Here is a 27,407-nt window from a genome sequence, read left to right on the forward strand (position 1 = left end):
CATAAGACAGAAGTGGGGCATCTAGGCCCAGGCCCAAGCAGGCCCACGGGGCATGAGCGAGCTGCACAAGCAGGTCCTCAGACTCCCGTGCCATCCACACCGTGGCGTGACTGCCTCTCCTTGGGCTCACAACCATGGCCCCACAGTGGTAGTGGCCGGGCTGGGGAGATTCCTTATGACACAGTGAGGGATCCAAGCTTGGTTCATAATTGAGTTAGCTTAACATACGGCTGCAAGCCAAAAATGCACTGTCGCTATCCTGTAATCCTCTTTAGGGTTGAAAGAGTGGTGAGGGGAGACCCTGTCAATAAGCAGAGCCTTGGGCAACGCAACTGCTATGGTCCGAGTGTTTTTGTCTCCCCAGATTCCTATGTCGAAACCTAATCACCAAGGCGGTGGGATTAGGAGGTGAGGCCTTTGCAAGGTGATTGGGTCATAAGTCAGAGCCCTCAGGAATGGGATTAGTGCCCTTATAAAGACAGGGCATTAACCAGTCACCTCTCATCCTGTGAGGCCCCAGAGAGCTGCCTTGCCCCTTCTACCATCTGAGGGTATAGCTAGAAGACGTCATCTAAAACCAGAAAGTGGTCCCTCATGAGACCCCAAATCTGCTAGTGCATTCATCTTTGACTTCTGAGCCTCCAGAACTGGAAGGAATAAATGTGTGTTGTTTATAAGCCAGCCAGTCTACGGTATTGAGTGACAGCAGCCCAAACAGATGAGGCAGCAGCTGACAGTGGACTGTGTGTGGAAAGGAAAGAGTCCTGAGTTAGGAATAGATACAAGCTCCTAAGCAGTGGCAAACGTCTTGGCAGCCTCTTTAAGGGCAGGGACAGAGAAAATCTGGAAGACTGAGGACAGGTAAGACAAGGAGCTCTGCAGAGCAGGCACGTGGACAGACCCATGGGAGGGGCAGGACACGTCCGCATGTTTGCACAGCATGGCAGAGCTCACAGGAGAGCACTTCAACAAGCGGATGGAGGGATCCGGCCAGTGGACCACTGCCAGCCTCTGCCACTGGCCACAGCAGTCCTGGGCCAGGGCACTCCTGCGTGGAGGAAGCGTGGTGGTGAGGTGAAGCCCTGCCAGGCCCCCCAGCTCGGGCATCCCCCCATCTGCCACACCGCCAACATTCAACCTGCCGGCAACAAAGAGCGGCACGGAGTCCTGTGTGTCCTCCACTCCTCGAGGAGACCAACTAACTGGCCAATGGGTGTCAGGTGGATCACACTGACACCAGGGAAGATGAAGACACTCCATCTTGACAGGAAGTGACTCCTTTTCTGGGTGTGGGTTTGCCTTTCTTGGCAACAGAGCCTCAGCCAGCACTAGCATCTGCGGGCTGCCGGCACCCTGCATGACACTGCATTGTGTCCCAGTGGGCGCACACCCATGGGAACACTGGTCCTGTCACACATCCTACTGCCCAGAAGCTGTTGACCTGATGAGACGGATGGACCAGGCTTGCACGATGCCGCTGGAGCTGCACTGTGATGTGGGCGCTATCCTCCAAGGTGAGGTTGACACTCTGCATCAACAACTACCATGGTGCAGGGTGTGTCTCCAGCAGGTAGAACGCAATGGTTCAGGAATCAAGGGGTGGAAGTAGGGACGGCCCCACTTCTCACTCCCAGTGGTCCACTTGGAGTTTATGCTCTCCATCTGTGCAACCTGGCCTTGCATATATAGGGGCCCTGGCTTCCAGCATGAGAGTACTTTTGCCAGAGAACACAGCAAGAGTTCTGGTCACTTTATGTTGCATTGCCAAGTGATTAGCAGGCTAGAAAGGGAGGTGCCATCCTGGAAGGGGTAACTGACTCTCAGGAGCAGGCAGGGCTGCAGTTATAGAATGGGGTATTTAAATGGGAAGAATGCATTTGGAACCCAGGTGGTTCACTGTGGCATCTCTTGGTCCTCCCCTGCCCAATGTTGATAGCAAATCATTCAGTAGTCATGGCTTTAGAATGGCACCCAGGAGCCTGGACCCATCAGGGATGATGTCTGTGTCACCCCACCAGGTAAGCCACCTAGAGGTCTTCTCTAAGGGCGAGGGGAATCTAGAATGAGTAGGAGAGAAGGAAGTCAATGGGAGTCAGCTGCAACTTCAAGACCAGCTGTGGCAGCATGAGCTACATATAGTTTACCCTGCTAACCTTCCATCTGTACATTTCTCCAGTCTCTCTCATTCCACAAGCAAATGTCTCCAGGCAGTGCAAGGGGCAGACGACAGCAGATGCTGTGAGGCTGGCCAGACCCCTCCTCCAGGACTGATATCCCTGCTGCTGGGTATGTCCGCAGCAGACAGCTCTCTGCCAAGTCTCTACTCGGGAAGTGCCCCCAGCTGAAGAAAGCTGCTTCACCCAAAGCCTTTCTTCCTTCTGGGGGAAGCCCACATCGAAAACCTGGTCTATGCATAGGGATGTAGGGCCTGACCACTCTGTGTCCACGCACAACAACTCAGAAGGCTCATCCAGCTCCAGAGCTCCTTCTAGGACCTGCTGTGGCAACTGCACGGCAGTTCAGCCTTCCTTCAATCTGCTTCATGCGATTCCCCACAGCATCCTCCAGTACACAGTCTGCACTCGAATCTCAAGCAGCTCAGGGTTTTCTTCTTGGAAAACATGTACTATTACAATTCCCTACTAAGTGTTTTTCATTTTACAGCCAGAGATCTTTCAAAAGCACCCATCTGATGACATCAATCTTTATGCCTTCTCACTGCCCTAAATCCCAAGCTCCTGCCTGTGACTGATAAGGCCCTTCATTTCCTGGCTCCATCTCCAGCCTAGTCTGTGGCTACAGCCACCATCGCTTTATGGCACAATCAAAGGAGTGTCTTCCACCTCCCTGAACATGTCATTCATGTTCATCTCCAGAACTTTGCACACCTTGTCCCTTTGCTTAGGACACCCGTAAGTTCCTTCCCTGCCTGAAGAGCTCATCCATGTAGGTCTCAAATTTCACTTCTTCCAATGAACAATTCCTCCAACCCCGTGGAGAACTGGCCAGGTCCCACTTTTATGCTTCCAAAGCATCCTGAACACTCTCTCGTGCCTCTTAGCATACAACATTTTAATTATTTGTCAAACTGTTTTTCTCCTTCACTAGATTACAAACCCTATGAGAACAGTGGCCAAGTCCAAAGTCCAAGTCTATCTTTTTTTTTTTTTTTTTTTTTTTGAGACAGAGTCTTGCACTGTCGCCTGGGCTGGAGTGCAGTGGCAACCTCCGCCTCCCAGCTTTAAGCGATTTTCCTGCCTCAGCCTCCCACCAAGTCTATCTTTAATGTTGTATCCAAAATGCCTCGTACTATGCGTGGTAATAAAAGGTGCTTTATAAATGTGTACTGAGCATCCTTCTTCTTCCTTCTTTCCACTAATTATAAGAAATTCACAGTTGAAATGAGGTTCAAAGGCACATAATGTAGGAAGTGTAACACAACGTTGCAGCCAAAATTCCACTTATAGATGTGTTTAAGATTTTAAAAAATGTTAATTCTCAACATTTAAAAATAAAGATATTTAACAAAAACACATGGATTTTATGCTACTGACATCACAAAATCACACTGGAAGGCCTGGTACCATTGGGCTCACATTTCTGCTGGGTAAACATGGACCTGAACTGGGGAGCTGTGTAGCAGGTGTCTCCCCAACACCCCACGACAAGCCATGCCCACTCCAGTTTGCCACAGACCACCCCCGCCCGCCCCGGCATGGGGCTATGTGTCATTATGCTTGCAGGCTTTTGTGTTGATGTGTTTTTGTTGTTCTGTTTGTTTTAATAGGAAAAGCAGAAGAAAATGAAATTTATCTTTGCATCCTTATCAAAATATTGACAGGTCCATGAAGCAGGCTTCAACTCTGCCTCACTCATTTAAGGGTTGTGTTACTGTTGGCATTTGAGTTGGCCATCCCTGGTATTGTGTTTGACAAGCCAACAACAGCCCACTCATCCCCCTCTTTCAAAAGGCAGAGTGACCAGTAAGAACAATGGAAGCGCATTTCTGCTTCACTGGGACTGGAGTGGTCATCAGTGCTGGCTGGTGCAGCTCCCAAAGACCTGGGTAAAATAATGGTCTGGGGCTTGTCAACTCTATGCCCCTGGGTGGCCACTCTCCCTCCCTCTCCCTTGCCTATGGACAAAATCTATCACAAAAACTTGAGATAAGGCTCAGAATAAGATGGTGTATTTGAAAGTGCTTTGTAATCAAGCATGATACAAGTGCATATCCCAAGCAAATTATTATATTTATCCCAAGCAAATGGTGGGTTTATTTTTCTAATTTAGGAGGCAGATGGAAGGAACTGAGGTTTACTGTGAAAATCTAATTTTCTTTTATGATTCAAAAGATTACTGAGACATAATCCAGCCCTGAAGCTACTGTCTATTCTTTTCCTGTACTTACCCAGCTTCATGGTAGGGAGGGAGGTGTGTGGATGAAGGAGGGATTTGTCATTCCTTCAACAAACACTTAATGAGCACCTACTCTGTGCCAGGCACTGCAGGATACAGGATGCGACAGGCACAAACCCTCCACTAACAAAGCCCAGACATTTTAGGCTGGGCGCGATGGCTCATGCCTGTAATCCCAGCACTTTGGGAGGCCAAGGCGGGTGGATCATGAGGTCAGGAGATTGAGACCATCCTGGCTAACACAGTGAAACCCCGTCTCTACTAAAAATACAAAAAATTAGCCGGGTGCAGTAGCAGGTGCCTGTAGTCCCAGCTACTTGGAAGGCTGAGGCAGGAGAATGGCGCGAACCTGGGAGGCAGAGCTTGCAGTGAGCCAAGATAGCGCCATTGCAGTCCGGCCTGGGTGAAAGAGCGAGACTCCATCTCAAAAAAAAAAAAAAAAAAAAAAAAAAAAAATTCAAAACAAAAACAAACAAACAAAAAAAACAAAGCCCAGACTTTTTGGGACGATACAGAGAAACGATATTTCAAGTGACGAATGTATCAGAATGTACAGTTGTCTGAAAGCTTACAGGATGTAGTGGGGAGGGCAGATGGCTTCTGGGAGGAGGTAACATGATCTGGGCCTAGAATGTTGAGCAGGAGGCATGGTTGGTAGGCAGGCATGGGCACATTCCCCTCAGACACTGTAGATATATTAGAGAGAGCAGTTGCTGATCCCCAACTACTTAGATAAAGTATAGCCACTGAAATTGATCTCTCCCGCGGCTTTAGAGAGCACCACTAAAAATCTGGAAGTCTCAGTCTGCACTCCTGTTGAATAAGGAGAGGAACATCAACTACTTAGAACCAGTTTATGTGGCTTGCAAGAGCAAGTGTGTAGTTATTAGCAAGTCTCCAGGGGGAATATGTGGAAGGAACTGGAACATGGGGAGGAGAACAAGCAGGGAAAAACAAGGAAAGCAAATGGGACTGGACTCTCATTAGTCTGTGATGGATTGATCTTCTGTCACTGCTTTCCCAAACTCCCAGCAGTTTCAACGTAAAGCTTGTTCAATATTTTAAAACCAATTTAAAGCCAATTTTTGAGTTTGCTTTAAAAAATTATTGCATTAATCAAAAAATACATTAAATTTTAGGTCCAACAGTCTAACTGATAGGAAAAGCTGATTGGGACTCAAGAGAAATGGGCTCTCCTGGCTGGAGCATGTAATGTGCAAGAACAGAAACCAATCAACGCTAAAGGGAAGAACAGCAGAAACAAGTCACAAATGGCTGAAAGCAAAGAACCCTGCAACTGAATGGAATTGAAAGGAAGTGTGAAGAGGGCTGATGAGGGTATTTAGTTATTATTAGCAAAATTCAGATGTGAGAACACATCTAAAGCCTTCAGTTCCAAGGGAGGCTGCAATTGGGCTTTTATTGTGAGATGTGTAGAGTGTCATCCTTTCAAAGATTTCAGGTCAATGAAACTGCAGAGGTCATCCTCCTGGAGACCATGCTGCTTGAGAGAAATGTAGGGAACAGAAAATAAGCCAGCTCTATGAAAATAAAAGCCCTTCATTCTGTTATCAAATCGAATTGGGTCATGAAATTTGAAGAAATAGCTTGTTTGGTTCGTGCCTTCCCACATCCAAGAGCAGCTATGGTTGAAATAAGGAAACTTGGGAAGATTGGTAAATTCGCTCATAGAGAAGGTGCTGGTAATTCTGTATTCTTTCCCCTCTCTGCTTTGCATCTGGAAGGCTGACTCCCATGGGCTGTGCCCCTAGGATCCCTTGTGTCTGGCTTCAGTGGTGTATGGCCCATGGGAGACATTAGCAAGAGATCGGATGGCAGGAAGCAGGAGGCAAGATGTCCATGCTCACTCCCTTTCTGTGTGGGGCTATTTCCAGGCAACGCTGGATGCTCCATGATGACACCTCCTGTCATGAGGCCCCTTCTCCATGGCTGCAGCTCATGGGGTTCATGGGACTCTTCCTCCCCCTGCCTCTGCAGGCCTGGGGTGGTCATGGCTCCCCAGTGATGCTCGCTCTGAGGCCCTCAGCCCTGTGATGGTTCCTGTGTCCCCAGCCCGCCTCTGCAGGTCATCCCTTTCATTAACATCTCCTCCTGTGCCCATCTGGGTTGGCTTCTCTCTCCCGAGGGACCCTGACCGAATCAGAGACGTAGGAAAACATGGCAGCAAAGACCCCGATTAGTTGCTTTCCGTTGTCTGGCAACTGTTCACCAGCAGACATCTTTTTAGTTTGGCTGGTTGGTTTGCTTTGTTTTCAAATAAGAGGAATTGGAGGCTGGCCCTGTGATCAGGAACCAGAAGCAGGAAGAGCCTCATCTCCTGGGGGGCTCTAACTGCAGGGCTGCTTCATCTTGAGTTCTTTCTGGGATGACCCTGATGTGGATTAACTATACCTCCTCAGAATTCTTATCATGTCAGTTGCTTGTGCATCCTCTGTGGCATCTACTGAAGCCGTAGAAACTCCATGGGAGCAGTTGTCTTACTCTTTGTCCCAAGGGCCTAGAACCATGCCTAACACATTACGGGTGTTTAATGCATATTTGTTGAATGAATGAAATACTGTCTCATGGGGCGCAGCGGCTCACGCCTGTCATCTCAGTACTTTGGGAGGCTTGCTTGAGCTCAGGAGTTCAAGACCCCAGCCTGGGCAACATGCTGAAACCCTGTCTCTACAAAAAATACAAAAAGTAGCCTGGTGTGGTGGCATGTGCCTGCAGTTCCAGTTACTTGGGAGGCTGAGGTGACAGGGTTGCCTGAGCCAAGGATAAGGAGTCTGCAGTGAGCCAAGATCGTACCACTGCACTCCAGCCTGGGCAACACAGTGAGACCCTGGTTCAAAAAAAATGAAATAATGTCTCTTTCTTTATAGATGCCGCCATCACTCAACAAACCATCTATTAAATGTCTGTGCAGCAGATGTCATCTTGGGCCTGGAGACACAGGGGAACAGAGGACACAGTCTGGTTGAAGAGGTTCTGGCTTCTGCAACTTTGCCCATGTGGCACCCTCTGCTGGAATGTCCTTTACCACACCATCCTGCTGTCCTGACAAACTGTGACCCATCTTCTGTGACTTTTCCAGGGAAACCTGGAAGTGTTTTATATAAAGCTATAGAGTTGCTAAGCTTTGGTTTAGCATATTACTGTAATTACAATATTCATTTTCCAGTAAATCTCCCCCCATGGCTCCCCTATGAGCCTCTAAAGGGAAATACACTTTTCTTTTCTTTTTTTGGGGGTGGGGATGGAGTCTCACTCTGTCACCAGGCTGGAGTGCAGTGGTGCGATCTCAGCTCACTGCAACCTCCACCTCCCGGGTTCATGCGATTCTCCTGCCTCAGCCTCCTGAATAGCTGGGATTACAGGTGCACGCCACCACACCCAGCTAATTTTTGTATTTTTAGTAGAGACGGGGTTTCACCATGTTGGCCAGGCTGATCTCAATCTCTTGACCTCATGATCCGCCCACCTCAGCCTCCCAAAGTGCTGGGATTACAGGCATAAGCCGCCTCGCCCGGCCGGGAAATATACTTTTCAATGCATTTTTCTAGAGAGTCTAGCAGCTGCTTGACCCACCCAAATGCTCAACTTAATGTCTGCTAATTGACACTGTTTGCAGACACAGTTCCCCCGATGCTGGACATCTATGGTTTAGGTCATCTCTAACTTTCTTTTTCCTATTTTTCTGAATCCAATATTAAGGTTTTAACAATTTAAAAACATTTAATTTGGGCTACCTTAATCTTTAACACCAAGGCTGGATGGTTCCTCTTGACTGAAGAATGAATGGGATTAGAGGGAGGGTCAGGCGCCTGGATGGCTTTAGGTTAAGCAATGCTCTTCTTTCCCTTACAGCTACTGTTTCCAAATAAATACTGTAGATGCCAGAGTATCACTTTGTGGAAGCCTCTGCCATGTTTGCAGTCTCAGAGCATATGGATGTAAATTGCTAGACTAACTCCGTTTCCCAGAGCCTCAGGTATACCCGCCTCCATTACAGCGGTCCTGAGGCAGGGGTCTCTGGGCCATTATTGCTTTTGCTGTCAGTACCTGGTAAGCTCGCGTTTGAATGTCCCTGAGCTAAAATAAAATTAACAGAAAGAGCATTTGCTGCCTGGGCTATGGAAATGGCAACTCAGTCCTAAATCCACTCATATGCTCATGGCTGGCAATTTAGGAGCAGACGAGAAGACCCAAATTCACCAGTTCTATTTATTTAGTTATGCTAATATTGGATAAACTCATCTGCAGAATTCCATATAGGGATACACTTATTCATGCTCTGATTTTAGAGCATTCAGATCTTTAACATTCTCTATTGTAAAATCAAAATATTCCGGGATTTCTATGTCTGTTTACTAGGTTCCTATCAGTACAATGACTAAAGGATTTATCTGCAAAGATTTGGTGTTTAAACCCTTGTTAACATCTACATTGGGAGAAAAATAATGAGCAAATTCATCTACTGTGATGACGTTTTTACTCTTTTTCCCTGAAGGTTTGGTTGATCCTAATTAATAAATAAAATAAAATGTATTTGCAATTTCCTAAGACTGAGATAGCACCTTAGAGAGTGAGGCTCAGCCAACGCATTCTTTACTTAATGAGGACTTGAAACCCCAGTTAGCATAGGGCATGACGCTGCTAAAGGACAATGATATCCTTACATAATGTGATCTTTCTGTACATGCCACTCACAGAGGTATTTTCACCAGAGATTCTAAACTAGGGCATTAAAAACATTGAAGTAGACTTAGTATGGATTTCTCTGATTTAGAGACTGTTAAATTGTTTTATTTCCCCTCTAAGGACTCCTTTGAAAATGTTCACATGCCTTGTCCCTGTTCCATATCTGCCCAGGGAAAAGCTATTTTGGACATGCCCCAAATGGCCACTGGGAAGTCTACACTGTGCCCCAAGGAGGGGAGTCATTCTGGGAGAAGCCAGGGCCCCATTCCCATGGCTGTCAGCTACCAGTCTGCTTCTTGCTTTTTTAGAATGGAACTCTCCATGACCTCCAGGAAACGGCTCCAGTCCCCCACTGTGTCCGGAGCCCTGCTTGGAGGAATGAGTAGGGCATTCTGTACCTGAGTAGTTGTTCCTGAGGCTTCAAATAGGGCACTGCACTCCCCTTCATGGTACACTTCTTTACATTCCCGGCAGAAGGCAAACTGCAAAAGAACACACATCCATTAATTAGGGACATTAGGTTGCATTTGGCAATAACACATTTTTCCTTTTCCAAATTCATTATATTCATTCCTCTGGCTTGTGCAACAGTTTCTGTATAAAACTACTTTTTTTGCAAAGAGAAATCAAGTTATGTTTTGATGGGATTGTTCACTCTTTACTCAAGAGTGTTCCAAGCACCATAGCAGGGCTACAGAGATGATGGGTCACATTTCCTTCCCTCAAGATGTTTCCAGTCTAGTAGAAGACACAGTGATATGGTTTGGCTACGTCCCCACCCAAATCTCATCTTGAATTGTAGTTCCCATAATCCCCATGTGTCATGGGAAAGACCTGGTGGGAGGTAATTGAATCATGGGGATGATTTCCCCCATGCTATTCTTGTGATAGTGAGTGAGTTCTCACGAGATCTGACGGTTTTACAATGGGCTTCCCCCTTCGCTCAGCTCTCATTCTTCTCCTTCCTGCCACCATGTGAAGAAGGATGTGTTTGCTTCCCCTTCCACCATGATTGCGAATTTCCTGAGGCCTACTCAGCCCTGCACAACTGTGAGTCAATTGAACCTCTTTCCTTTATAAATTATCCAGTCTCGGGTATGTCCTTATAGCAGTGTGAGAACAGACTAATACACACAGTAATGCAAATAAATACCCACAGCAAAGTTTAATTGGTATTAGAATGTAAGGAAAAAACTTCATTCAAGACATTCCCTTTAATATTTGTTTACATTCAATATTTGTTTGCATTCACAGAAGATTTATATGCCCATGTCAGTGGACTTACTTTTGTATTGAAAGCCTATTATGGAAAAAGAAATGGGTGGCTATGGGCTGAACCGTGCCCCCACATAATGGATAGGTGGAAGCAGGACCTCAGAAAGTAACTGTATTTGGAGATAGGGCCTTTAAAGTGGTAAAGGGAAGATGAGGTTGTTAGGGGAGGCCTTATTCAATCTGACTGGTGTCCTTACAAGAAGAGGAGATTAGGACAGAGACACATGGACTGAGAGATGATGAGCAGCATTCACCATGGGACTGAAGACGCCCAAGGGACCAATGCTCTCTACCCGCCATCGTACAAAGAAGAAAGCTGGAAGAGTGAATGCCAGCGAGGCTCGTTTAGGGCTGTCTGTCTGGGATCCATGGACCTCTCCAGAAAGCAAGTCCCATTCTCATCACCACCAGCCATGCTCTGAAGTTGCTGTCACGGTTGAGTTGTGGATCAGCAGTGGAACACACCAGACTGGAGTCATCATCCCATCCCCTGCCACCTGAAACACCTTGGGAAAGCCACCTTGGTTTCTGTGCCTTGGTTTCCACCTCGGAAATGCCAGGATAACAGTGATAGCTTTCTCATATGACCCCTGGGAGAGGTAGTGAGATAGCACATGCTGAGTGGCTACAACCACAGCATACAATGCGTTCCAAACTTTAAGGAGATAAGAACAACAGGGACTATTTTGCCCCTACTCCATTTCATAGGAAGGAGTTTCCTCACCAGAAAACTGGTTTCTTTCAATGGAACTTTCTTTAATAAGTTGTAGGCAACATCTCCCACAGCAGAAACTGTATTCAGAGAAGGCATTTCAGCAGAGGAGAGAGTGCCATCCACAAGTATGGTGTGTGGATGATGGTGGTGGTCTTAGAGCATAGAGGCAAACTGACAGTATCCTCTTTCCCTTGAGAGGTGGGCTTTATGTCTCTTCTGCTGACAGCCAGATGTGTTGAGTACTTGACTCCTAGAATATGGTAGCAATGATGGTGTACCACTTTCTAGGCCCAGGCCTCAAGAAACCAGAAGCTTCCATTTCGTGTTGGGACACTTGCTCTTGAAGCCCAGCTGCCATATGGTAAGGAAGCTCAACAGCCCACGGGAGCCCCACATGGAGAAGAGCTGCGGCCTCAGCCGCAACAACAGCCCTGTCTGAGCTTTTAGTAGACAGCCAGCACCAACTTGCCAGCTATGTGACTGGGTCATATTCCAAGTAGACTGTTGTTATTTGAAATCATTAAAGTTTAGGGTGGTTTTTACACAGCAATAAATAACTGATACAGTAATAAATAAGAATATAATATGCTGAAAGTAGTGTCTGGAAGATTCAAAAATTTACAGAGACTTACAAGTTCTCAAACTAATATTTTATAGTATAAGTTAGGAATTTAGCCTAATTTTGCTTAAGACACGACTGATTTGAATTGAAAAACAAAAATAATAAAAACCAGGATATAAAACCAACTCTATCCCAAAATATACCATAATTCCTCCTTGCCTCAAAAAAGAATAGCTTTTACTCAACACTATTTTTCCTTCATGTTGTCTTCACCATGTGAACAGAGTTTTCTCCTTTCCTACGTCCAATTTCTTGTTTTAAAAATTCATCTGAAAAGTATTTTAATCTCAGGACATCAGAAACAAAAAGGAAAAGCATTTTATAAGGAAACAATCTCTTCAGAGATATGCCACAATTGATCTTCAAGCCATCACTTTTAGCATATTATATTCTTATTTCTTCTCACAGCAGAGAGACTGAACTCAAATTTAGTGAAATGTAAACTTTATTTAAAGGTTGGTGGGACAGCGTGTGTGCGTCAGAATGTCCTTACACAAATCACCAACATTACCTGGTTTCAGCTTCTGACATCTTATTTTCTCTGAACTAAAAGCGAATTCACTGAATAGTGAGTTGAGTTCTAGGATTTTCTCCTATTTTTAAAAACATTTATCTGTTAATACTTGGGTCTGCCTCACACTCATTCCTCTGCTCTTACATGCTTTGTTGGAAAAATGTGGACGGGAGGCCCAATCATGGAGAACTGGCAATGGGGTCTCAGCCCACTGCTTTCTAGAGAAGCAAATCTGATCTGTTGGTGTGAAAGGGAAAACTGTTCACATCTTATTAGCTCGTGGATGAGATATAAAATCAGTTTCATGGTAGAGGAACACCCTGGAGGCTGATCAGTTTGTCAGAATAAATAGGCCTTTCCTGACACAAAGACATTAAATTCCCTTTCACACCGGTACTACAAAGAATGGACTATTGAGAAATAAGAGAAAGGGAAGAGCATATCAAATGAAAGCCTCCCCACTTTAGCATGGCAAAAGGCAAGCAAATGCTGCAGGAATATTCCGGTGATGACTTCACAGGGATGCACTGGCTAATTTGCTTCTATTCAAAGTATAATTTAAATTTAGATCTATCATGCAGTGGTCCTTCCCAATTAAGTAACATGAATCTGTCTCATGTGCAATGGGGAAATGTCTAGAAGGTCTGATTTGATCTTGAAAATGTTTGGGTTTTCAATTACATTATCCAGGACTCAAGACTCTCAACCTTCAGTTCTCACACTACACACCAGAGTGCCCTGCGGTACTGTAACAAACTCACAGGGGTGCCTGGGATATTCTAGAATTTTAAGTAAAACACAGCATGGCTGTTGAACACTATGTGATTTATTAACTCAAGGTAGTTCCCAGTGTTAATGTAGATTGTGCTATTTTCCTTTTGGTGACATTGTATCTTTGCAAAGCTGGGCTTTTGGAAGTTACCAGAATAGAAAACAAATACCATGTAAACATCCATTTGGAACAAAGATGTGATTTATTTATTTATTTATTTATTGAGACAGAGTCTTGCTCTGTTGCCCAGGCTGCAGTGCAGTGGCACCATCTTGGCTCACTGCAACCTCCGCCTCCCGGGTTCTAGCAATTCTCCTGTCTCAGCCTCCTGAGTAGCTGGGACTACAGGAGCCTGCCACCACGCCCGGCTTATTTTTGTATTTTTAGTAAAGACGGGATTTCACCATGTTGGTCAGGCTGGTCTTGAACTCCTGACCTCAGGTGATCCACCCGCCTCGGCCTCCCAAAGTGCGGGGATTACAGGCATGAGCCACCGTGCCTGGCCAAGACGTGATTATTTTTAAGAATAAAATAAAGCTAATTTTTCCTTCCATTTGTGTGAATTATCATTTCAGATAACTATTAAGTCGTTATGACATTAATTCTTACTATGCTATGTGGTACAAAATCTTTCATAACCACAACTGTTAGGCATTTCTTTTGGCCTAGAAATACCGTGAAAAATGTACTGAGCCACTAAGGGCATGGTGAACAGAATTCTGGGGAACTCTGGGTTAGGCAGATACAAAACTCCTTCTTAAGACAGTGTTCGGGCCAGTTTGCAAACACTTCCCATGGCATAGCTGTTTCTAGAGAAAAAGCTTGCTGGGGAAGAAAGCAGACCTAGCTCCAACATTTTCACATCCATTCTGCTGAGCTGCATGTCTCATATCTGGGGCGCCTGGATCCTTCTTTAACCAACCATGTAGAAGGCTGAAATTTACCCAGGGATTTGCTATTACTTAAAAATGGTCTTACATTTGCTGAGGCTCCCTTAAGCTGCATAATACCTCTCCAAACCTTATGAGTCAACATTAACCGAATGGAAGTTAGTATACCAGGAAACATGGAGTCCTGTTTATACCGTATACATTTTCAGGATTATCTTCTCTTGTGGTGGATCTAACAAATGCGATCCATTTCCGTAGAGTTTTTTTTTTTTTTCGAGAAATTTTAAATGTCTTTAAACAATTATAAAATAATACATACTTATTTCATTGGCTCTCTAAAGTCTATTCCCTTATAGATTTGGTTAGAAGGCAATCAAACACATGGACTGTATTATAGTCCCTGTGACGAGAGTTTATGTATTAACTTGGCTAGGCTATGGTCCTCAGTTACTCAAGCAGACACTAATCTTGGTGTTTCTGTGAAGCTTTCTTGTAGATGTGACTAGGATCTATAATCAGTTTATTTTAAGTAAGAGAGATTATCCTAGATAACCTGAAGGGGGCTGATTCAATCTGTGGAAAGGCCTAAGAGCATAACTGAGCCTTCCCTGAGGAAGAAGAGATTTCACCTGTGGACAGCAGCGTCAGGCTGTGCTCAAGAGTTCCAGCCTGCCCTTCCTGATGGCCACTCTGTGGATTTAGGAGGTGCCTACCCAGCCCTGAAACCGTGTAAGCCACTTCCTTCCAGTAAATCTCTCCATATATATGTGTATACACAGATATATAGATACAATGTGTGCCTGCATGTATATATATGTAGGGATATACACATATATATGCATATATGTGTGTATGTGTATGTATATTTGATATAAGCATCCTGCTGGTCTGGTCTCTCTGGTGAAGCTCTGGCTGATAAAGCTCCTATAGAAACAAATTATTTTTAATAGAGACGGGGTTTCACCGTCTTGGCCAAGCTGGTCTCGAACCCTGACCTCGTGATCCGCCTGCCTTGGCCTCCCAAAGTGCTGGGATTACAGGTGTGAACCACCAGTACAAAAATTAGCTGGCATGGTGGCAGGCACCTGTAATCCCAGCTACTTGGGAGGCTGAGGCAGGAGAATCATTTGAACCCTGGAGGCGGAGGTTGCAGTGAGCCAAGATTGTGCCATTGCACTCCAGCCTGGGCGACAGGGTGAGACTCTGTCTCCAAAAAAAAAGAAAAAGAAAAAATTTAACAAGGTCACTTTATTCCCAATCTTTTGCAAAAGAACTGATGTAATGAAAACTATTTAAACTTTCCCTGTTATTTGCAAAATTATAGTTCAAACCTCTCTCTCTCGTGCGCGCTATATATATATATATATATATATATATATATATATATATATATATATATATATATAAATATAAATTCCAGGTAGCCATATGGCAAATTCCTCTCAGAATTCAACACCAGGAGAAAGTTCACTACTTCCAACAGTGTGGTGGTTTCCTTTTATTTGACAATAAACATGGTCACCTAATACATTCTCCTTGGTATGTTTTCAAGCTTGAGAGCTTGGTGCCACACTTTTAACTTAATTCTAGTCATCAGCTTATCCTAAATGCCTAAAAGGAGGTATAGAATTAAAAAAAAACTATTTAATAAAGGCTAAATTCAATAAGCCAATTTTTTTCTATTGCATAATAGCTAAACTATTCTTAACATTGAAGTCATATTTTTGTCTTGCAACTAATATGTGTTGAGTATTTACTTTTAGGATGAGTAAAATCTTGGCCCTAGGCAACATATAAAAGAATAGCACATTTTAATCTGTGAAATCGTGTACTAGATCTTTACATGTTTAAATACCAGATGTAGATTAGTGTTTAGAAGTGAACCCTTTGAAGTAGAGAGACCCGGAGTCTGAGGCCTCTTGGATCATTTATTATCTGTGTGATCCCAACATCTCTTTGCTTGAGCTTTTTTGCATCTACAAAGAAGAAATAATAAGATAAAGAATATTTAACACAGTTTCTGGTACACAGTAAACACAACAACACAACAAATAGTTTTCTCCATGGGGCTATGATGTTTAACAAGTGGTAAGAGTCTGTAGAAAAATAAGAGGGTAGTAAGCGCCTTGTTAATTAAAGCAGTTCCCAGTATACTGATAATAATGACTGTTATGTGAATCTCGGGTAAAACTGACACCTCCCCAGAAATGCCACACTTGTAAACTACTCATAAGACATAAGACTGCTGTCTAGAAAGGGATGAGGCCTCTCTTTGCTGGTATACATGCTGAGATAAGTCACTGTCAGCCCCCTTAGACGCTCTGTACTACCAGAGAGCTATGTGAATGTCCCATCATGCCTCTCATTCAATATCATGTCAGTGCAGTAGTCATTTGATTGATGTTTGAGTTTGCTTTCCCATATTTCCATAATGAACACATTCAAAAGGGGCTGTATGTGTACTTTCTCTGTGGAAGCATGAAAAGGAAGCAAATGAACAGCTTCTAATGCAATCGGAATATTCCAGTGGCTGCTGATCAATCAGGTTGAGAGCCAGTAGGTACCTACAAGCAATGACCCTTAAAATAAGGCTTGGATCCTTAAAGTTGAATGATCTCTCTATGAAAGCCAAGATTTCTTTGTGCCTGTTTTCTATCATGGCTGCATCTATTAGAAAAGCATTCTATTATGTGCATTTATTTTTCTTCCACGGCTCTGAAATTCTGTGTTAAAAGAATAGGAGAGAATCGAATACCATCTTAGGACCCCTTACTAGAGTCAAGGCAAACATCAAAGGCATGAAGCACACATTTGTACTTCTTTGGGAATAGATGAAGTATTTTTCTTTTTGGTGTGTAGCTTTCCAGAAGATGGCAGCAGAGATACGTAAGTCCAGCCTCTGTAAAGGGAATCTATCAAGAGAGGAAGTCTCCCTATGAGTGACCAGCCGCTGATATATGCAAAACTCGTTCTGACAAGACAGTGCCACAGGACGGAGATGGTGTTAGATTATAATGCACTAAAACACAATTTTGAAAAGAAGAAAGTAAGGTTATTTCCTTTCAAGTACACAACATCTTAAAAATCACAGACTCTCATGGTGTGAGGCAATCTTAAACTGTGCTAAGCTCCAAATGCAAACAGACGAAGACAATGTTCTATGTGTGGTCTCCAAAGGGCTAAAAAGAAAGAATTTTCAGGAGGCTGGATACAGCTCTGTAGAGTAGCCACGTTCGTTTGTCTTTCACAAATTCTGTACTAATCCCCAGGGATATTAAACAATGCCAATTAGTTTCCCACAAAATATTGTGACCTCTAACACCCTGCAGCCCTAGGCTTATTTTTGTTTCAGGTTTGCTCTTTGAACAGGGCCTTACTTTCTTTGGTTTAATTTCCATTCTTGCAAGCTCTGAAAAGATCCCCGAAAATCCCCTTTTCTTACACCAACATCTATCATCAAGCGCGTGCACGTAACCATCCCATCTTTCAGTTGTGCAGTCTGCACTGACCCACTCACTATGAGTACCGTCTAGTAGGAAACTTTAGTACCACCTGTCTCAGAACTAGGGCTCCTCAGAGAAGATGAGTTCATGCAATGAGGAGAAAAGACCCACTGAGCTTACTTTCAACAGGCTGACCTCAGCACCTCACATTAAAAGATCCATGATAAGGTGGTCCTCCTGACAATGGTTCTGCTGGGAATTAACTATCCAGTCTATAATTACGGACAAAGACATTTACATTTACTTCCTACTCCAAAATAGTTTTGATTTTTACCATAACTTAAAGGGAAAATAAAATGTGTATTGGCCATTTATTTTTTTCTTTTCTTTAAGAGCATTACTGAAATATCATTTGCAGAGTCATGGATTTTTAAAAAGTAGGTATTCTTTGAATGCAAAATATGTGCAGGTAGCACAGATTCAAAAGGTACATTGTGAAAAATGTCTCCTTTCCTCCTTGGTCAGCTACATAGCTTCCCAGAGACAATCACTGTCACCTGTTTGTATAGGTATTGTTCCAGAAATATGTTCTGCACTCAATCATCAATTTATGCTATTTTTAAACAAAAATACCCTATAAAATATTGTATAATGTGCTGTACTCTGCTTGTTGGTTTTTCGTTTAATGCATGCTACAGATGGCTGTCTATTAGTACACGGAGAGCTGCTCCATTCTTCCTGAACAGCCACACAATATTCCAGTGGATAGATGTGCCTTCGTTCATTTCACCAGCCCCTCCGATCAGCACTTAGGTCCTTCTAATATTTTGCCATGACAAGCAAAGCTGCAGGGAATGTCCTGCTCTTCAGGTCATTTCACACATGTGAAAGGAAATCTGTAGCAGAAATTTCTAGACATGAAATAGCTGGGTCCAAGGGCATATGGACTTTCCATTTTGATTGCTTTTGCGAGCCTTGTCAGTCACAGGCTTAGCAGCAAGGTGTGTGGAAGCTGTTTCCCCAACACGCTGTGGTCTCAACCACCGCCTTTGTCAAGCTGCTTTAAAAGAATATCAAATACATCCCAGCACTTTTGCTAAGACCTTCTTTATACATGTTTTGTCACCACAGAGTTGTGTTCCTAGCCAAAGCAATTACTCTGACCACGTTTAAGTCTTGTCTACACAGCCAAAGCCGGGTCAGGAGTGGCCTGTGGTCAGGCTCACTCTGACCTTCCTCAGCTCAACACACATGGAACCGGTCGTCTCATTCTGATGGGCCTGAATCTGGCCCGCCTGCCAGGAAAGGACTTGTAATGAATTTAAGCTCAGTGGCTTTAAACACAGACAGCCAACAAATTAGAGGTCCAGGTTAGAGAGAAAGAAACAGTGAATGGGGGAACGGCAGCTTCCCTCACTTGTGGCTGTGTCGTGAGCCTCAGCTTTGCAGACTTGGCTCTCAGTGACACTTGCCAGGTGCCCTGACTGCAGCAGTCCGCCAGAGGACAGGGGAAGCTGGGGTGGGAGTGCTGTATGCTCTCGGTCCCTAATCCCCCACTTCTTTTCTTACTTTCTCTTTAACCATTTCTGAAAACAATTCCTATGGGGACAGTCCTTATCTTCCAAGGTCCCCAGCTCTGGCATTTGTGTCATGGCTTACCTTGTTCCCAAAGGCTAAGGTAGGACCTGGTTGCAAGCTGGAACTCTTGTTCAATGATATGTTCACACCATCCTGTTCATCTAAACAAACTTCTTGGCGGGCGAATTTCTATATCTAACTGAGAATTCCCTTTACCATCCTGCAAGGCCTGCCCAATTTTGCTTTAAAATGAGCATTTCTCAGACCTTATGGAGCAGTTGGCTCCTTCTAGAACTGGAGCACTGGTCACAGAGTATCAAATTCAATGCCACTTTCAAACATCGCCATTCATTAGTGGGCCCATTCAAATATTGCCATTAATTAGTGAACATGTTTGAATATGGCCATTCATTAGTAAAACGCACAGCATATGTCTTCTATAATTTTTGACTGGTCTCTAATCCTCGTGACCTTATCATTTACAATCTGCAGCAAGGTACCAGACTCTGTAGAAATGATTACGCTACGCCAGTAAAAATGTGAAATCCAAGCCATATGGCAATTTGAGCCCAATTTGTCCCATGTGCCTGTGGGCATCCTTATGCTCTCTAGCACAGCAGGGGAGGCGAAATGCTTTCCCTGAACACCTGGGCCCGCCCTGGGCAACTTGGGGCAAGGCCAGCTTTGGAAAGAGGCCTGAACATGTCTGGGGACACCCTGCCAGCACATCTTACAGACTTTTGTCTTTGGAGGTTTTGCAGCTCCTCAATGATCAATCAATCAGTCAAAATGATATATTAACCCTTTACTGTATGTTGAGCAGTCTCATAGGTGCCCTGCAGGTATACCTGTTCTGGCCCCTTTCCCCTGCAGCCTCAGCCAAAATGATCAAGGTGTTTTCTTCCCAAGCACTGTTTCTTACTCATACCTCTATTAAACTGTTTCACCCTCTATATGAAACTGTCTCCACCTATCTCCTCTTCTAAAGGGATGGGATTTGTATCTTATTCATCTTTGTCTTCCCAAGATCCAGGTGCTAGAACATAGTAGGTGATCAGTGTCTCTTTGTGGCAAGCCAGGTGCTGGAGTCAAGTAGCTTACAGCTAAGGTGGATGTTTATAAAGAATAAAAGAGCTGAAGGACAATTGTGTACTCCATGATACAATGTACAATCATGGGTTGAATTGAGTATTCTTGTGTAGGTCTTAAGGGTCCCATAGAAGAGATCCAGGCGGGTTGAGGTCAGTGGGTAAGAGCACGTGGAGATGGCATTTGTTTTTCTGCCCTTCACATTTGCCCCTTCAGGGAGCATTCTAACATCAAGCTTAATTGACTGCCTCTCTTCTAACAACTTCTCAAAATCTATTCCACCCTTCCCAACTCCTCTTTTAAGATGCACTTTGCCTATTGCATATTTCCATTTGGATAGGTTGCAGTCACCTCAAATTCAAGTCACTTCTAATTCCACGTGATTATCATGAAGTTGCAAGGACCTAACAGAATAATGGCAATCATCAAACCTTTGCAGAATAAACAAGCAGTAGTAGCTGGAAAAGCCTCAACTTCTGAGAAGCAGAAGAGGACAGCGCAGTGCTGAGGAAACCCAGTACTGAGAATGGAGAGGTCAATCCTGCGTACAAGAGGAATAACTAAGACTTTCTGCCAGGGAAAGTACTTTAGTGACCTTGGAGGCCACAATTTTGGTCCAGTGGTTCAATGGTCAGCTAGATTCAGAGGCTAAGATCACAGGCATGATGGGGTGGAAAAGGCTTCACAACAGAGAGCTCTGAATCAGTTTGAAAACAGCAAAAGATGATGAAAAGAGAGAGAATGAAGACACTAGCCAGAGAAGGGGCAGGATGGGAGTGAAGTCCCAGAGCAAGTCGAGGCTAGGGAGACACACTCAAAGGTTTATGGTTTTCAATGGAGGAGGAAAAGGTTTTGCAGCAAAATCCTAGGAGAGTCACATTGATGAGAGAGTTTTCTCAAGGAGATGACACCTATGCCCTTGGTCTTCCTAACAGAGCACCACAGCAGCTCTGAATCTTCTGGAGTCTAGGGGGAGAGGAGAGTCACAGATAGAGAGGAGGCTGAAACAGTTACTGTCAGTTGGAGCATCCATGAGACATGAATTGAAGGGACACCCATCCATGTTGATAACTAAATTCACATCACAGCACTGGCCCTAGTTAGTTCCCTAGAATGTGGTTCCCAGACTAGCACCATCAGCATCACCCAGGAGCATGTCAGAAAACCCGAATTTCAGGCCCCACCCAAGAAGTACTAGACCAGAATCTTTCATTTCACCAGGATCCCCGAGTGACTTGTATGCACCATTTAGAGACCCTGTTTTAGCTCACTCATTCAACCAAAAGTTCCTACTCAGGAACTCCACTCAGAATGTATGCTGTGCATTGCTGGAGGCCGCAAAGATGCAGAACGTATGTAATTTCCAGTTTCAGAGGAGTCACAATTCACCTCTCCCTTGCTCTACCCAGCGCTCCCTCCATTCCACAAGTACTCATCAAGCATGTACTGTGTGTGAATGGTAAGGCACTGGCCATTCTTCATGGCCTCACAGAGTTCACAGTCAGCTGTGTCCTGATCATATGATGGATGTAAGGTTCCATGGGAGCACAGTGTTGAACCTGGGAGGTGCAGGTTGCAGTGAGGAGATGAGGAGGTTACAGACAGGAGACAGGGAAATATTGGGTAGAAGAGGGCAGTTCCCCAGCAAAGGCCTGACACCCTCAAGCCTGGAAACCCATGGCCCTAAATGGGAACAGGCATTCCTGTTTTCACACCCAAATGTTGCCTTTTGGCCTGTCATGCCCCCCTATCCTGTCCCTATATAAACTCCAGGCTCCATAAGCAGAAGAGCAGCAGAGAAGGAGAGAAGAGAAGGAATATCTGGATGTCGAGAGGAGTTCTGCTGCAGACAGTTAGAGAGGAGATTGGCTGCTGGACGGCCCAACTCCAGGGGAAGATCATCTTTCTACTCCATCCCCTTTCCAGCTCCCCATCCATCCATCCCATTGAGAGCCACATCCACCACTCAATAAAACCCTGCATTCACCATCCTTCAAGTCCATGGGTGACCTGATTTTTCTGGATGCCAGACAAGAACTTGGAATATGGAAAGCTGTCACACTGGCCCTCTGCCCTTGCAAAAAGGCAGAGGGTCCACTGAGCTGTTTAACACTTAAGCTGTCTGCAGACAGCAAAATTAAAAGAGCGCACTGTAACACACAGCCAACTGGGCTTTGAGAGTCACAGGCACCCACCCCTAGATGCTACCGTGGGGCCAGAGCCCAGAAGTGCTCGTCCTGGCTCCTGCATCTGCCCATCTGCATGCTCCCCCTCCCATAAGGAGTTTGAGCAGTGGTGGTGGCTGAACTGATGAGCCATATGCCTGTTGCATGTCCTGCAACGGGGGTGGGTCAGGGAACTCTCCCGTTTCAGCAGTAAGAAGAGGAAGGTGAACTGGGACCAATGGAGTTTGCTGGAAATGATAGCCCCCAGAAAGTACTAATCCCAGTGCTAGGGATGATGCCAGCATTCTAGTGTAATTCACTCTGCTAGTGTAATTCTGCAACACTTTTGTCTTTTTGATTTTGAAACCACCGTGAAAGGATACAGCCTAGAACAGTGCTGTCCAATTGAAACAGCAATAATTTTTAATAGTCTAGTAGCTATATGAAAAGAGGAAAAAGAAACAAGTAAAATTAATTTCAATATTTTATTTAACTAAATATGTTCAAAATTGTATCATTTCAACATGCAATCGATATAAAAATTGGTAATGAGTTATTTTATATTCATTTTTACTAAGCTTTTGGAATCGGGTCTGCTTTTACTCTTTCAATGCATCTCAGTTGGGACTAGCCCTATTCTATGGGCTCAGGAGCCTCACGTGGGCCCCATGTTGGACAGGAGCCTCACAGGGCTGGTGGCCACCATGCTGGCCACCACGCTGGACTGCGCAGGTCTACAAGGACCCTGCTGTCTGAGGACTCCTTGCACGATGCAGAGTTCAGTTAAGGGTCCACAGAACAAAAGCGACAGAACACCTCCAATATTTTAGAAGAAAGTAGGATGAGGTGAGGTGGGGACATGGGGAAGATTAGAAAATTAAACCTAATCTTTTTTTTTTTTTTTGAGATGGAATTTAGCTCTTGTCACCCAGGCTGGAGTGCAATGGCACGATCTCTGCTCACTGCAACCTGTACCTCCCGGGTTCAAGCAATTCTCCTGCCTCAGCCTCCCAAGTAGCTGGAATTACAGGTGCATGCCACCACGCCCAGCTAATTTTTGTATTTTTAGTAGAGACGGGGTTTCACTTTCGCCATATTGGCCAGGCTGGTCTCGAACCCCTGACCTCAGGTAATCCGTTCCCCTCAGCCTCCCAAAGTGCTGAGATTACAGGCATGAGCCACCACGCTCGGCCGAAAATTAAACGTATTCTAAGACAAAGAAATTCAGATTTTTTTTTTTTGGAATAAAGGATGCTGTGTTTATTTTCAGCCTTTGGATGACCCATATGAGTTTCACTTCACACTGTGTTGAAGAAAAGAGCTGCAGGGGACAGAAAATCAGTCAAATTAAAGAAAATATGAGGCGTAACTGCCCTGCAGTGAGAGCATATGAATTTTTCTGCCACACACTCTGAGTCATTTGTTAAAGAAAGCCAGAGAATAAGAACTGTCCTGGGTTATCGCTAACTTTCACTGTGTCTCTGGCTGTCTGATTTACTTGTTTGCACACTTTGTCAAATCTTGGACCAGGGACAGATAGCGTCCAGGCCATTACTCAAGGGGAAGACTGTTGATCAGAGTACACTGCAAACAAACATCTGTTTCTGATGGCTGCAGCACCATCCTTCATTATAGAATGAGCTTAATAAACACAAAGTCATAGAAATACACCATTCACGTACGTTTTGGCCTGGTGTTATTGCAGTCTCTTAATTTAGCCAACAAAGAAGGTTGGCTCAAAGACACCTGTTTTTGCATGTAAAGTATCAGGCTGGAAGGCTTGGTCGGGAATGGTTTTAGCAACAGGACTTTCATTTGTGATAGTTCAGTCACGTCCTGGGGAATTGAGGAGAAGATCCACCCTATCAAAGGCCAGTCATGCTTTAGCACCAAAGAATTAATTTTAAAAGTTAGAGTTGGCCAGCCATGGTGGCTCACATCTGTAATCCCAGCACTTTGGGAAGCCAAGGTGGGCAGATCAACTGAGGTTAGGAGTTTGAGACCAGCCTGGCCAACATGGTGAAACCGCATCTCTACTAAAAATACAAAAACGTTAGCCGGGCATGGTGGTGGACGCCTGTAATTCCAGCTACTCAGGAGGCTGAGGCAGGAGAATTGCTCGAACCCAGGAGGCGGAGGTTGCAGTGAGCTGAGATTGTGCCACTGAACTCCACCTTGGGCGACAAGAGCAAGATTCTGTCCCCACTCCCCACCAAAAAAAAAAAATTAGAGTACTGATCTGGATTTTACCCTTGAAGTTAAGCACACGCTAATGACAGAAGCTGAAATAAATCCCCCAAATGTCTTGAACACTTTCTAGGCTTGTGTCTCTCCATGAGATTCTCAGACAGCTGCATTTGGATTTCCGGGGGCTGGACTGGATCTCAGATGTTTCTGGCCCAGAACCTCTGCCCTAAATGATTATTCATGAATGTTCTGGCTCAAAGGAGGAGAGAGAAGATGAGAGATCCAGAGGTCTGAGATGTTTATTCACACACCAATCTCTGGAGCGGAAGCCGTTAATGCTTCTACTTATATTCTTAAGGCCTCTTAAAGAAGGTTCTCAGCTTGGGGCTGGGTAATAATGGTGAGAGCATTTCCCACATTATCCTCTCGATATGCATCTCTGCCCTGACTATCAGACAATGGTGAGAGCCAGAACCACTTAGAGAGCTGATTGTCATCACCGCCCTGACAGTCTCAGCGGCAGGCCAGGCTCTAAAGGCTCCTCTGGATGCCTGTTGGCCAAAGATAACTCATGCCTCGGGAGTCGTGAGCAGGAGGTGAAGCCAAATGCCTTCAGTGACCTGAAAAATGCTATCTCCCAGCAACATGCACACCTTGCAGTGTCTTAGGAAATTATAAAATAAAACCCAGACTTATAAGACTCTTCCCCTGCCTAAGTTTTCTTTTTCTCTCTCAATTTTATTGCTTTGCTAAGGACATAGAAAGCAAACTAATTAAATGACAGCTAAAGAGCAAGTACCTCGACTGTGTCCCAGGGCGGCTGAGATAATGCGCGGATCTCAGGTGAGTCGAGGAAATGCCACAGACATTGCTGCCTCTCTACTAATAAATAGCTTTTTGGTCCCATAACATGAGAGACATTCTGGAAGCTGTGGGGGAGCAAAAGATGGCTTCCCTCTACCCTCCCAGGTTCTTTGGCTGGGCTATTGATTAAAATGGCATATAAACAGATTAACAGGAGAAAGAGCATATTCAATTCTGTACACAAGAGTCCCACAGAATATGAGACTCCAAGAAGGGTTAGATGATGGAAGCCTACAGAACTATATCCTAGATACAGAAAAGAACAGGGGCTTGGGGATTCTTGTGACGGGGAGGAGGTTAGAGGAGGGCGAGGAGAGGAATTGTATGGTGAATAAAGGTTGTCTTGTTATGTAGATAAACAATCTCTCAGGTAATAAAAGTTGTCTCCGAGCAGCCCTGAGCAGAACAGGCAGTAGTCTCTCCAGGCATGGTGTCCACGTACTCATCTTCCCCGGCTGACACAATTCCCTGGGAGGGGATTCACGACAACTGAGATCCATCAATTGTATTTGCAGAGAAGCTAGTTCAGAGAAAGGCCCTCCCTGAATTTGCTGTTCCCCAAGTGTCCTCTGTTAAGGAGTCAGCACACCAAAGCATCATACTTTGAGCTGGCATTTCCTGAACTCCTGCAAAGCCGAATAACAATGGAGAGTGAAGCATCAACTGTTCTCAGTGCTGGGCACCCTTCCTCCCTCTCGATTTAGTGGCACAGACTGTTAGAACTGCAGGGCCCTCAGAGAGCTGATCATCTGTAGGGTAGAATACTGCCCCTTTTAATAATATTGGGACCTAATATTCTATATTTTTAAAAATTGTCTAACGACATAGATCATGGCAAACACTAAAAAAGCACAAAAAAGCCAGATTTTTTTGATAATAACAATGATCTAACTCCTTATTCTTTGAAATCCCATCTCTGTGATGAGAACCAAATTTTCAAAAGGCTAATAGCTCATAAAGGGCCCTTTACTGTTGTCCTGTGGAGAAACGGAAAAATGCTCATGGGGTCAGTTATTGTTCCAAATCAAATCATTCCTTTATCTCACAAGCATTTGTTGAGAGGATGCTTCTCTCTGGCAGTGCAGGGCCTCAGGGCAGGAGCACGTAATGACTCTGCCCCATCTCTGTGAGAATCACTCTCTGGAGAGCCACGCTTTTATCCTCTGCTCCTCAGCCTATCTTCTCCCTAGCCCTCCTTTGCCTAGATGACTTGGAATAGGGATTGCTATGGTTTGAATGCTTGGCCTCTCTGGAACTCATGCTGAGATTTTATTCACGTGAAGTCTTTCGGAGGTTATTAGGTCATTAGGGCTCCACCCTCATGAATGCGTTAATGCTGTGAGGTGGGAGTGGGTTACTATGGGAGGAGCTTTGTTAGAAACCTTTCTCTCTCTTTCATACATGCCTTTGCCCTTCTGCCTATCTGCTGTGGGATGATCCTGGCCAGATGCCAGCATCATGCTCTTGGACTTCCCAGCCTCCAGAACCAAGAGCCAAATAAACTTTTCTTTATAAATTACCCAGTCTGTGGTATTCCATGTAGCAACAGAGAACATTCTAGGGAGTACTCTGATTCCCCATTAGGAAATCCCTTTGGGCAAACCTCCCTGACCCCAGGCCTGGGTTTGCTGTTTCTCCTGTGTGTTCTCACCACTCTGTACTGATCTGACCCTAAATCCCTCCACCCTGCACTGGGTATTTCCTTATCCATCATCCCTACTAGACTCAAATTCCCAGCTTTCTCACCCCATGTGTTCTGAGAGCTGCTATCCAAGTACTTGGCCCTGAGTAGGAGCTTAATAAAGGTTTATTCTAGGAAGAAAAGAAAGAAGAACACAGGCACCTAGACAGAAAATTGTGTGGCAACGCATAGACTGGATGACAGAGGTTAGAGCAGTCACAGAGAAGGAGATGATTGCTCTCCCTGGACAGTCTGTCCAAATTCCACAGCCCCAGTGACACTTTGTGTCTTGAAGGGTAAACAAAATTCATCAAGACGCAAACAAGACAATTCTATAAATTGAGCGAATATCATCAGTGTCCATGAGCCACTGAACGCAGTTTCTTGTCTCAGTGACCCCAGTGCCATCTGCAAAATTTAGTTAAGATTCAAAATTAAAAGAACAAAAATGTGTCAGGGTGTCTCTAAGTTTACATTATCTGTAAGAAT

At 44.6% G+C, this 27,407-nt stretch overlaps 1 protein-coding gene across 4 annotated transcripts in view; it reads right to left on the reverse strand.

The window, feature by feature from the left end:
* PRKN (parkin RBR E3 ubiquitin protein ligase) overlaps window positions 1–27,407 on the reverse strand; it is a 1,390,885-nt gene that overhangs the window by 29,386 nt on the left and 1,334,092 nt on the right. For all 4 annotated transcript variants that reach the window (XM_034963207.3, XM_034963209.3, XM_055114294.2 and 1 more), the window contains one exon: window positions 9,522–9,605. In XM_034963207.3, the coding sequence (XP_034819098.1) occupies window positions 9,522–9,605 (84 nt within the window). The remainder of the gene's footprint in view (window positions 1–9,521; window positions 9,606–27,407) is intronic.

Source organism: Pan paniscus, chromosome 5 (genome assembly GCF_029289425.2).
Source record: "Pan paniscus chromosome 5, NHGRI_mPanPan1-v2.0_pri, whole genome shotgun sequence".
In the NCBI taxonomy this organism is placed as follows: domain Eukaryota; kingdom Metazoa; phylum Chordata; class Mammalia; order Primates; family Hominidae; genus Pan; species Pan paniscus.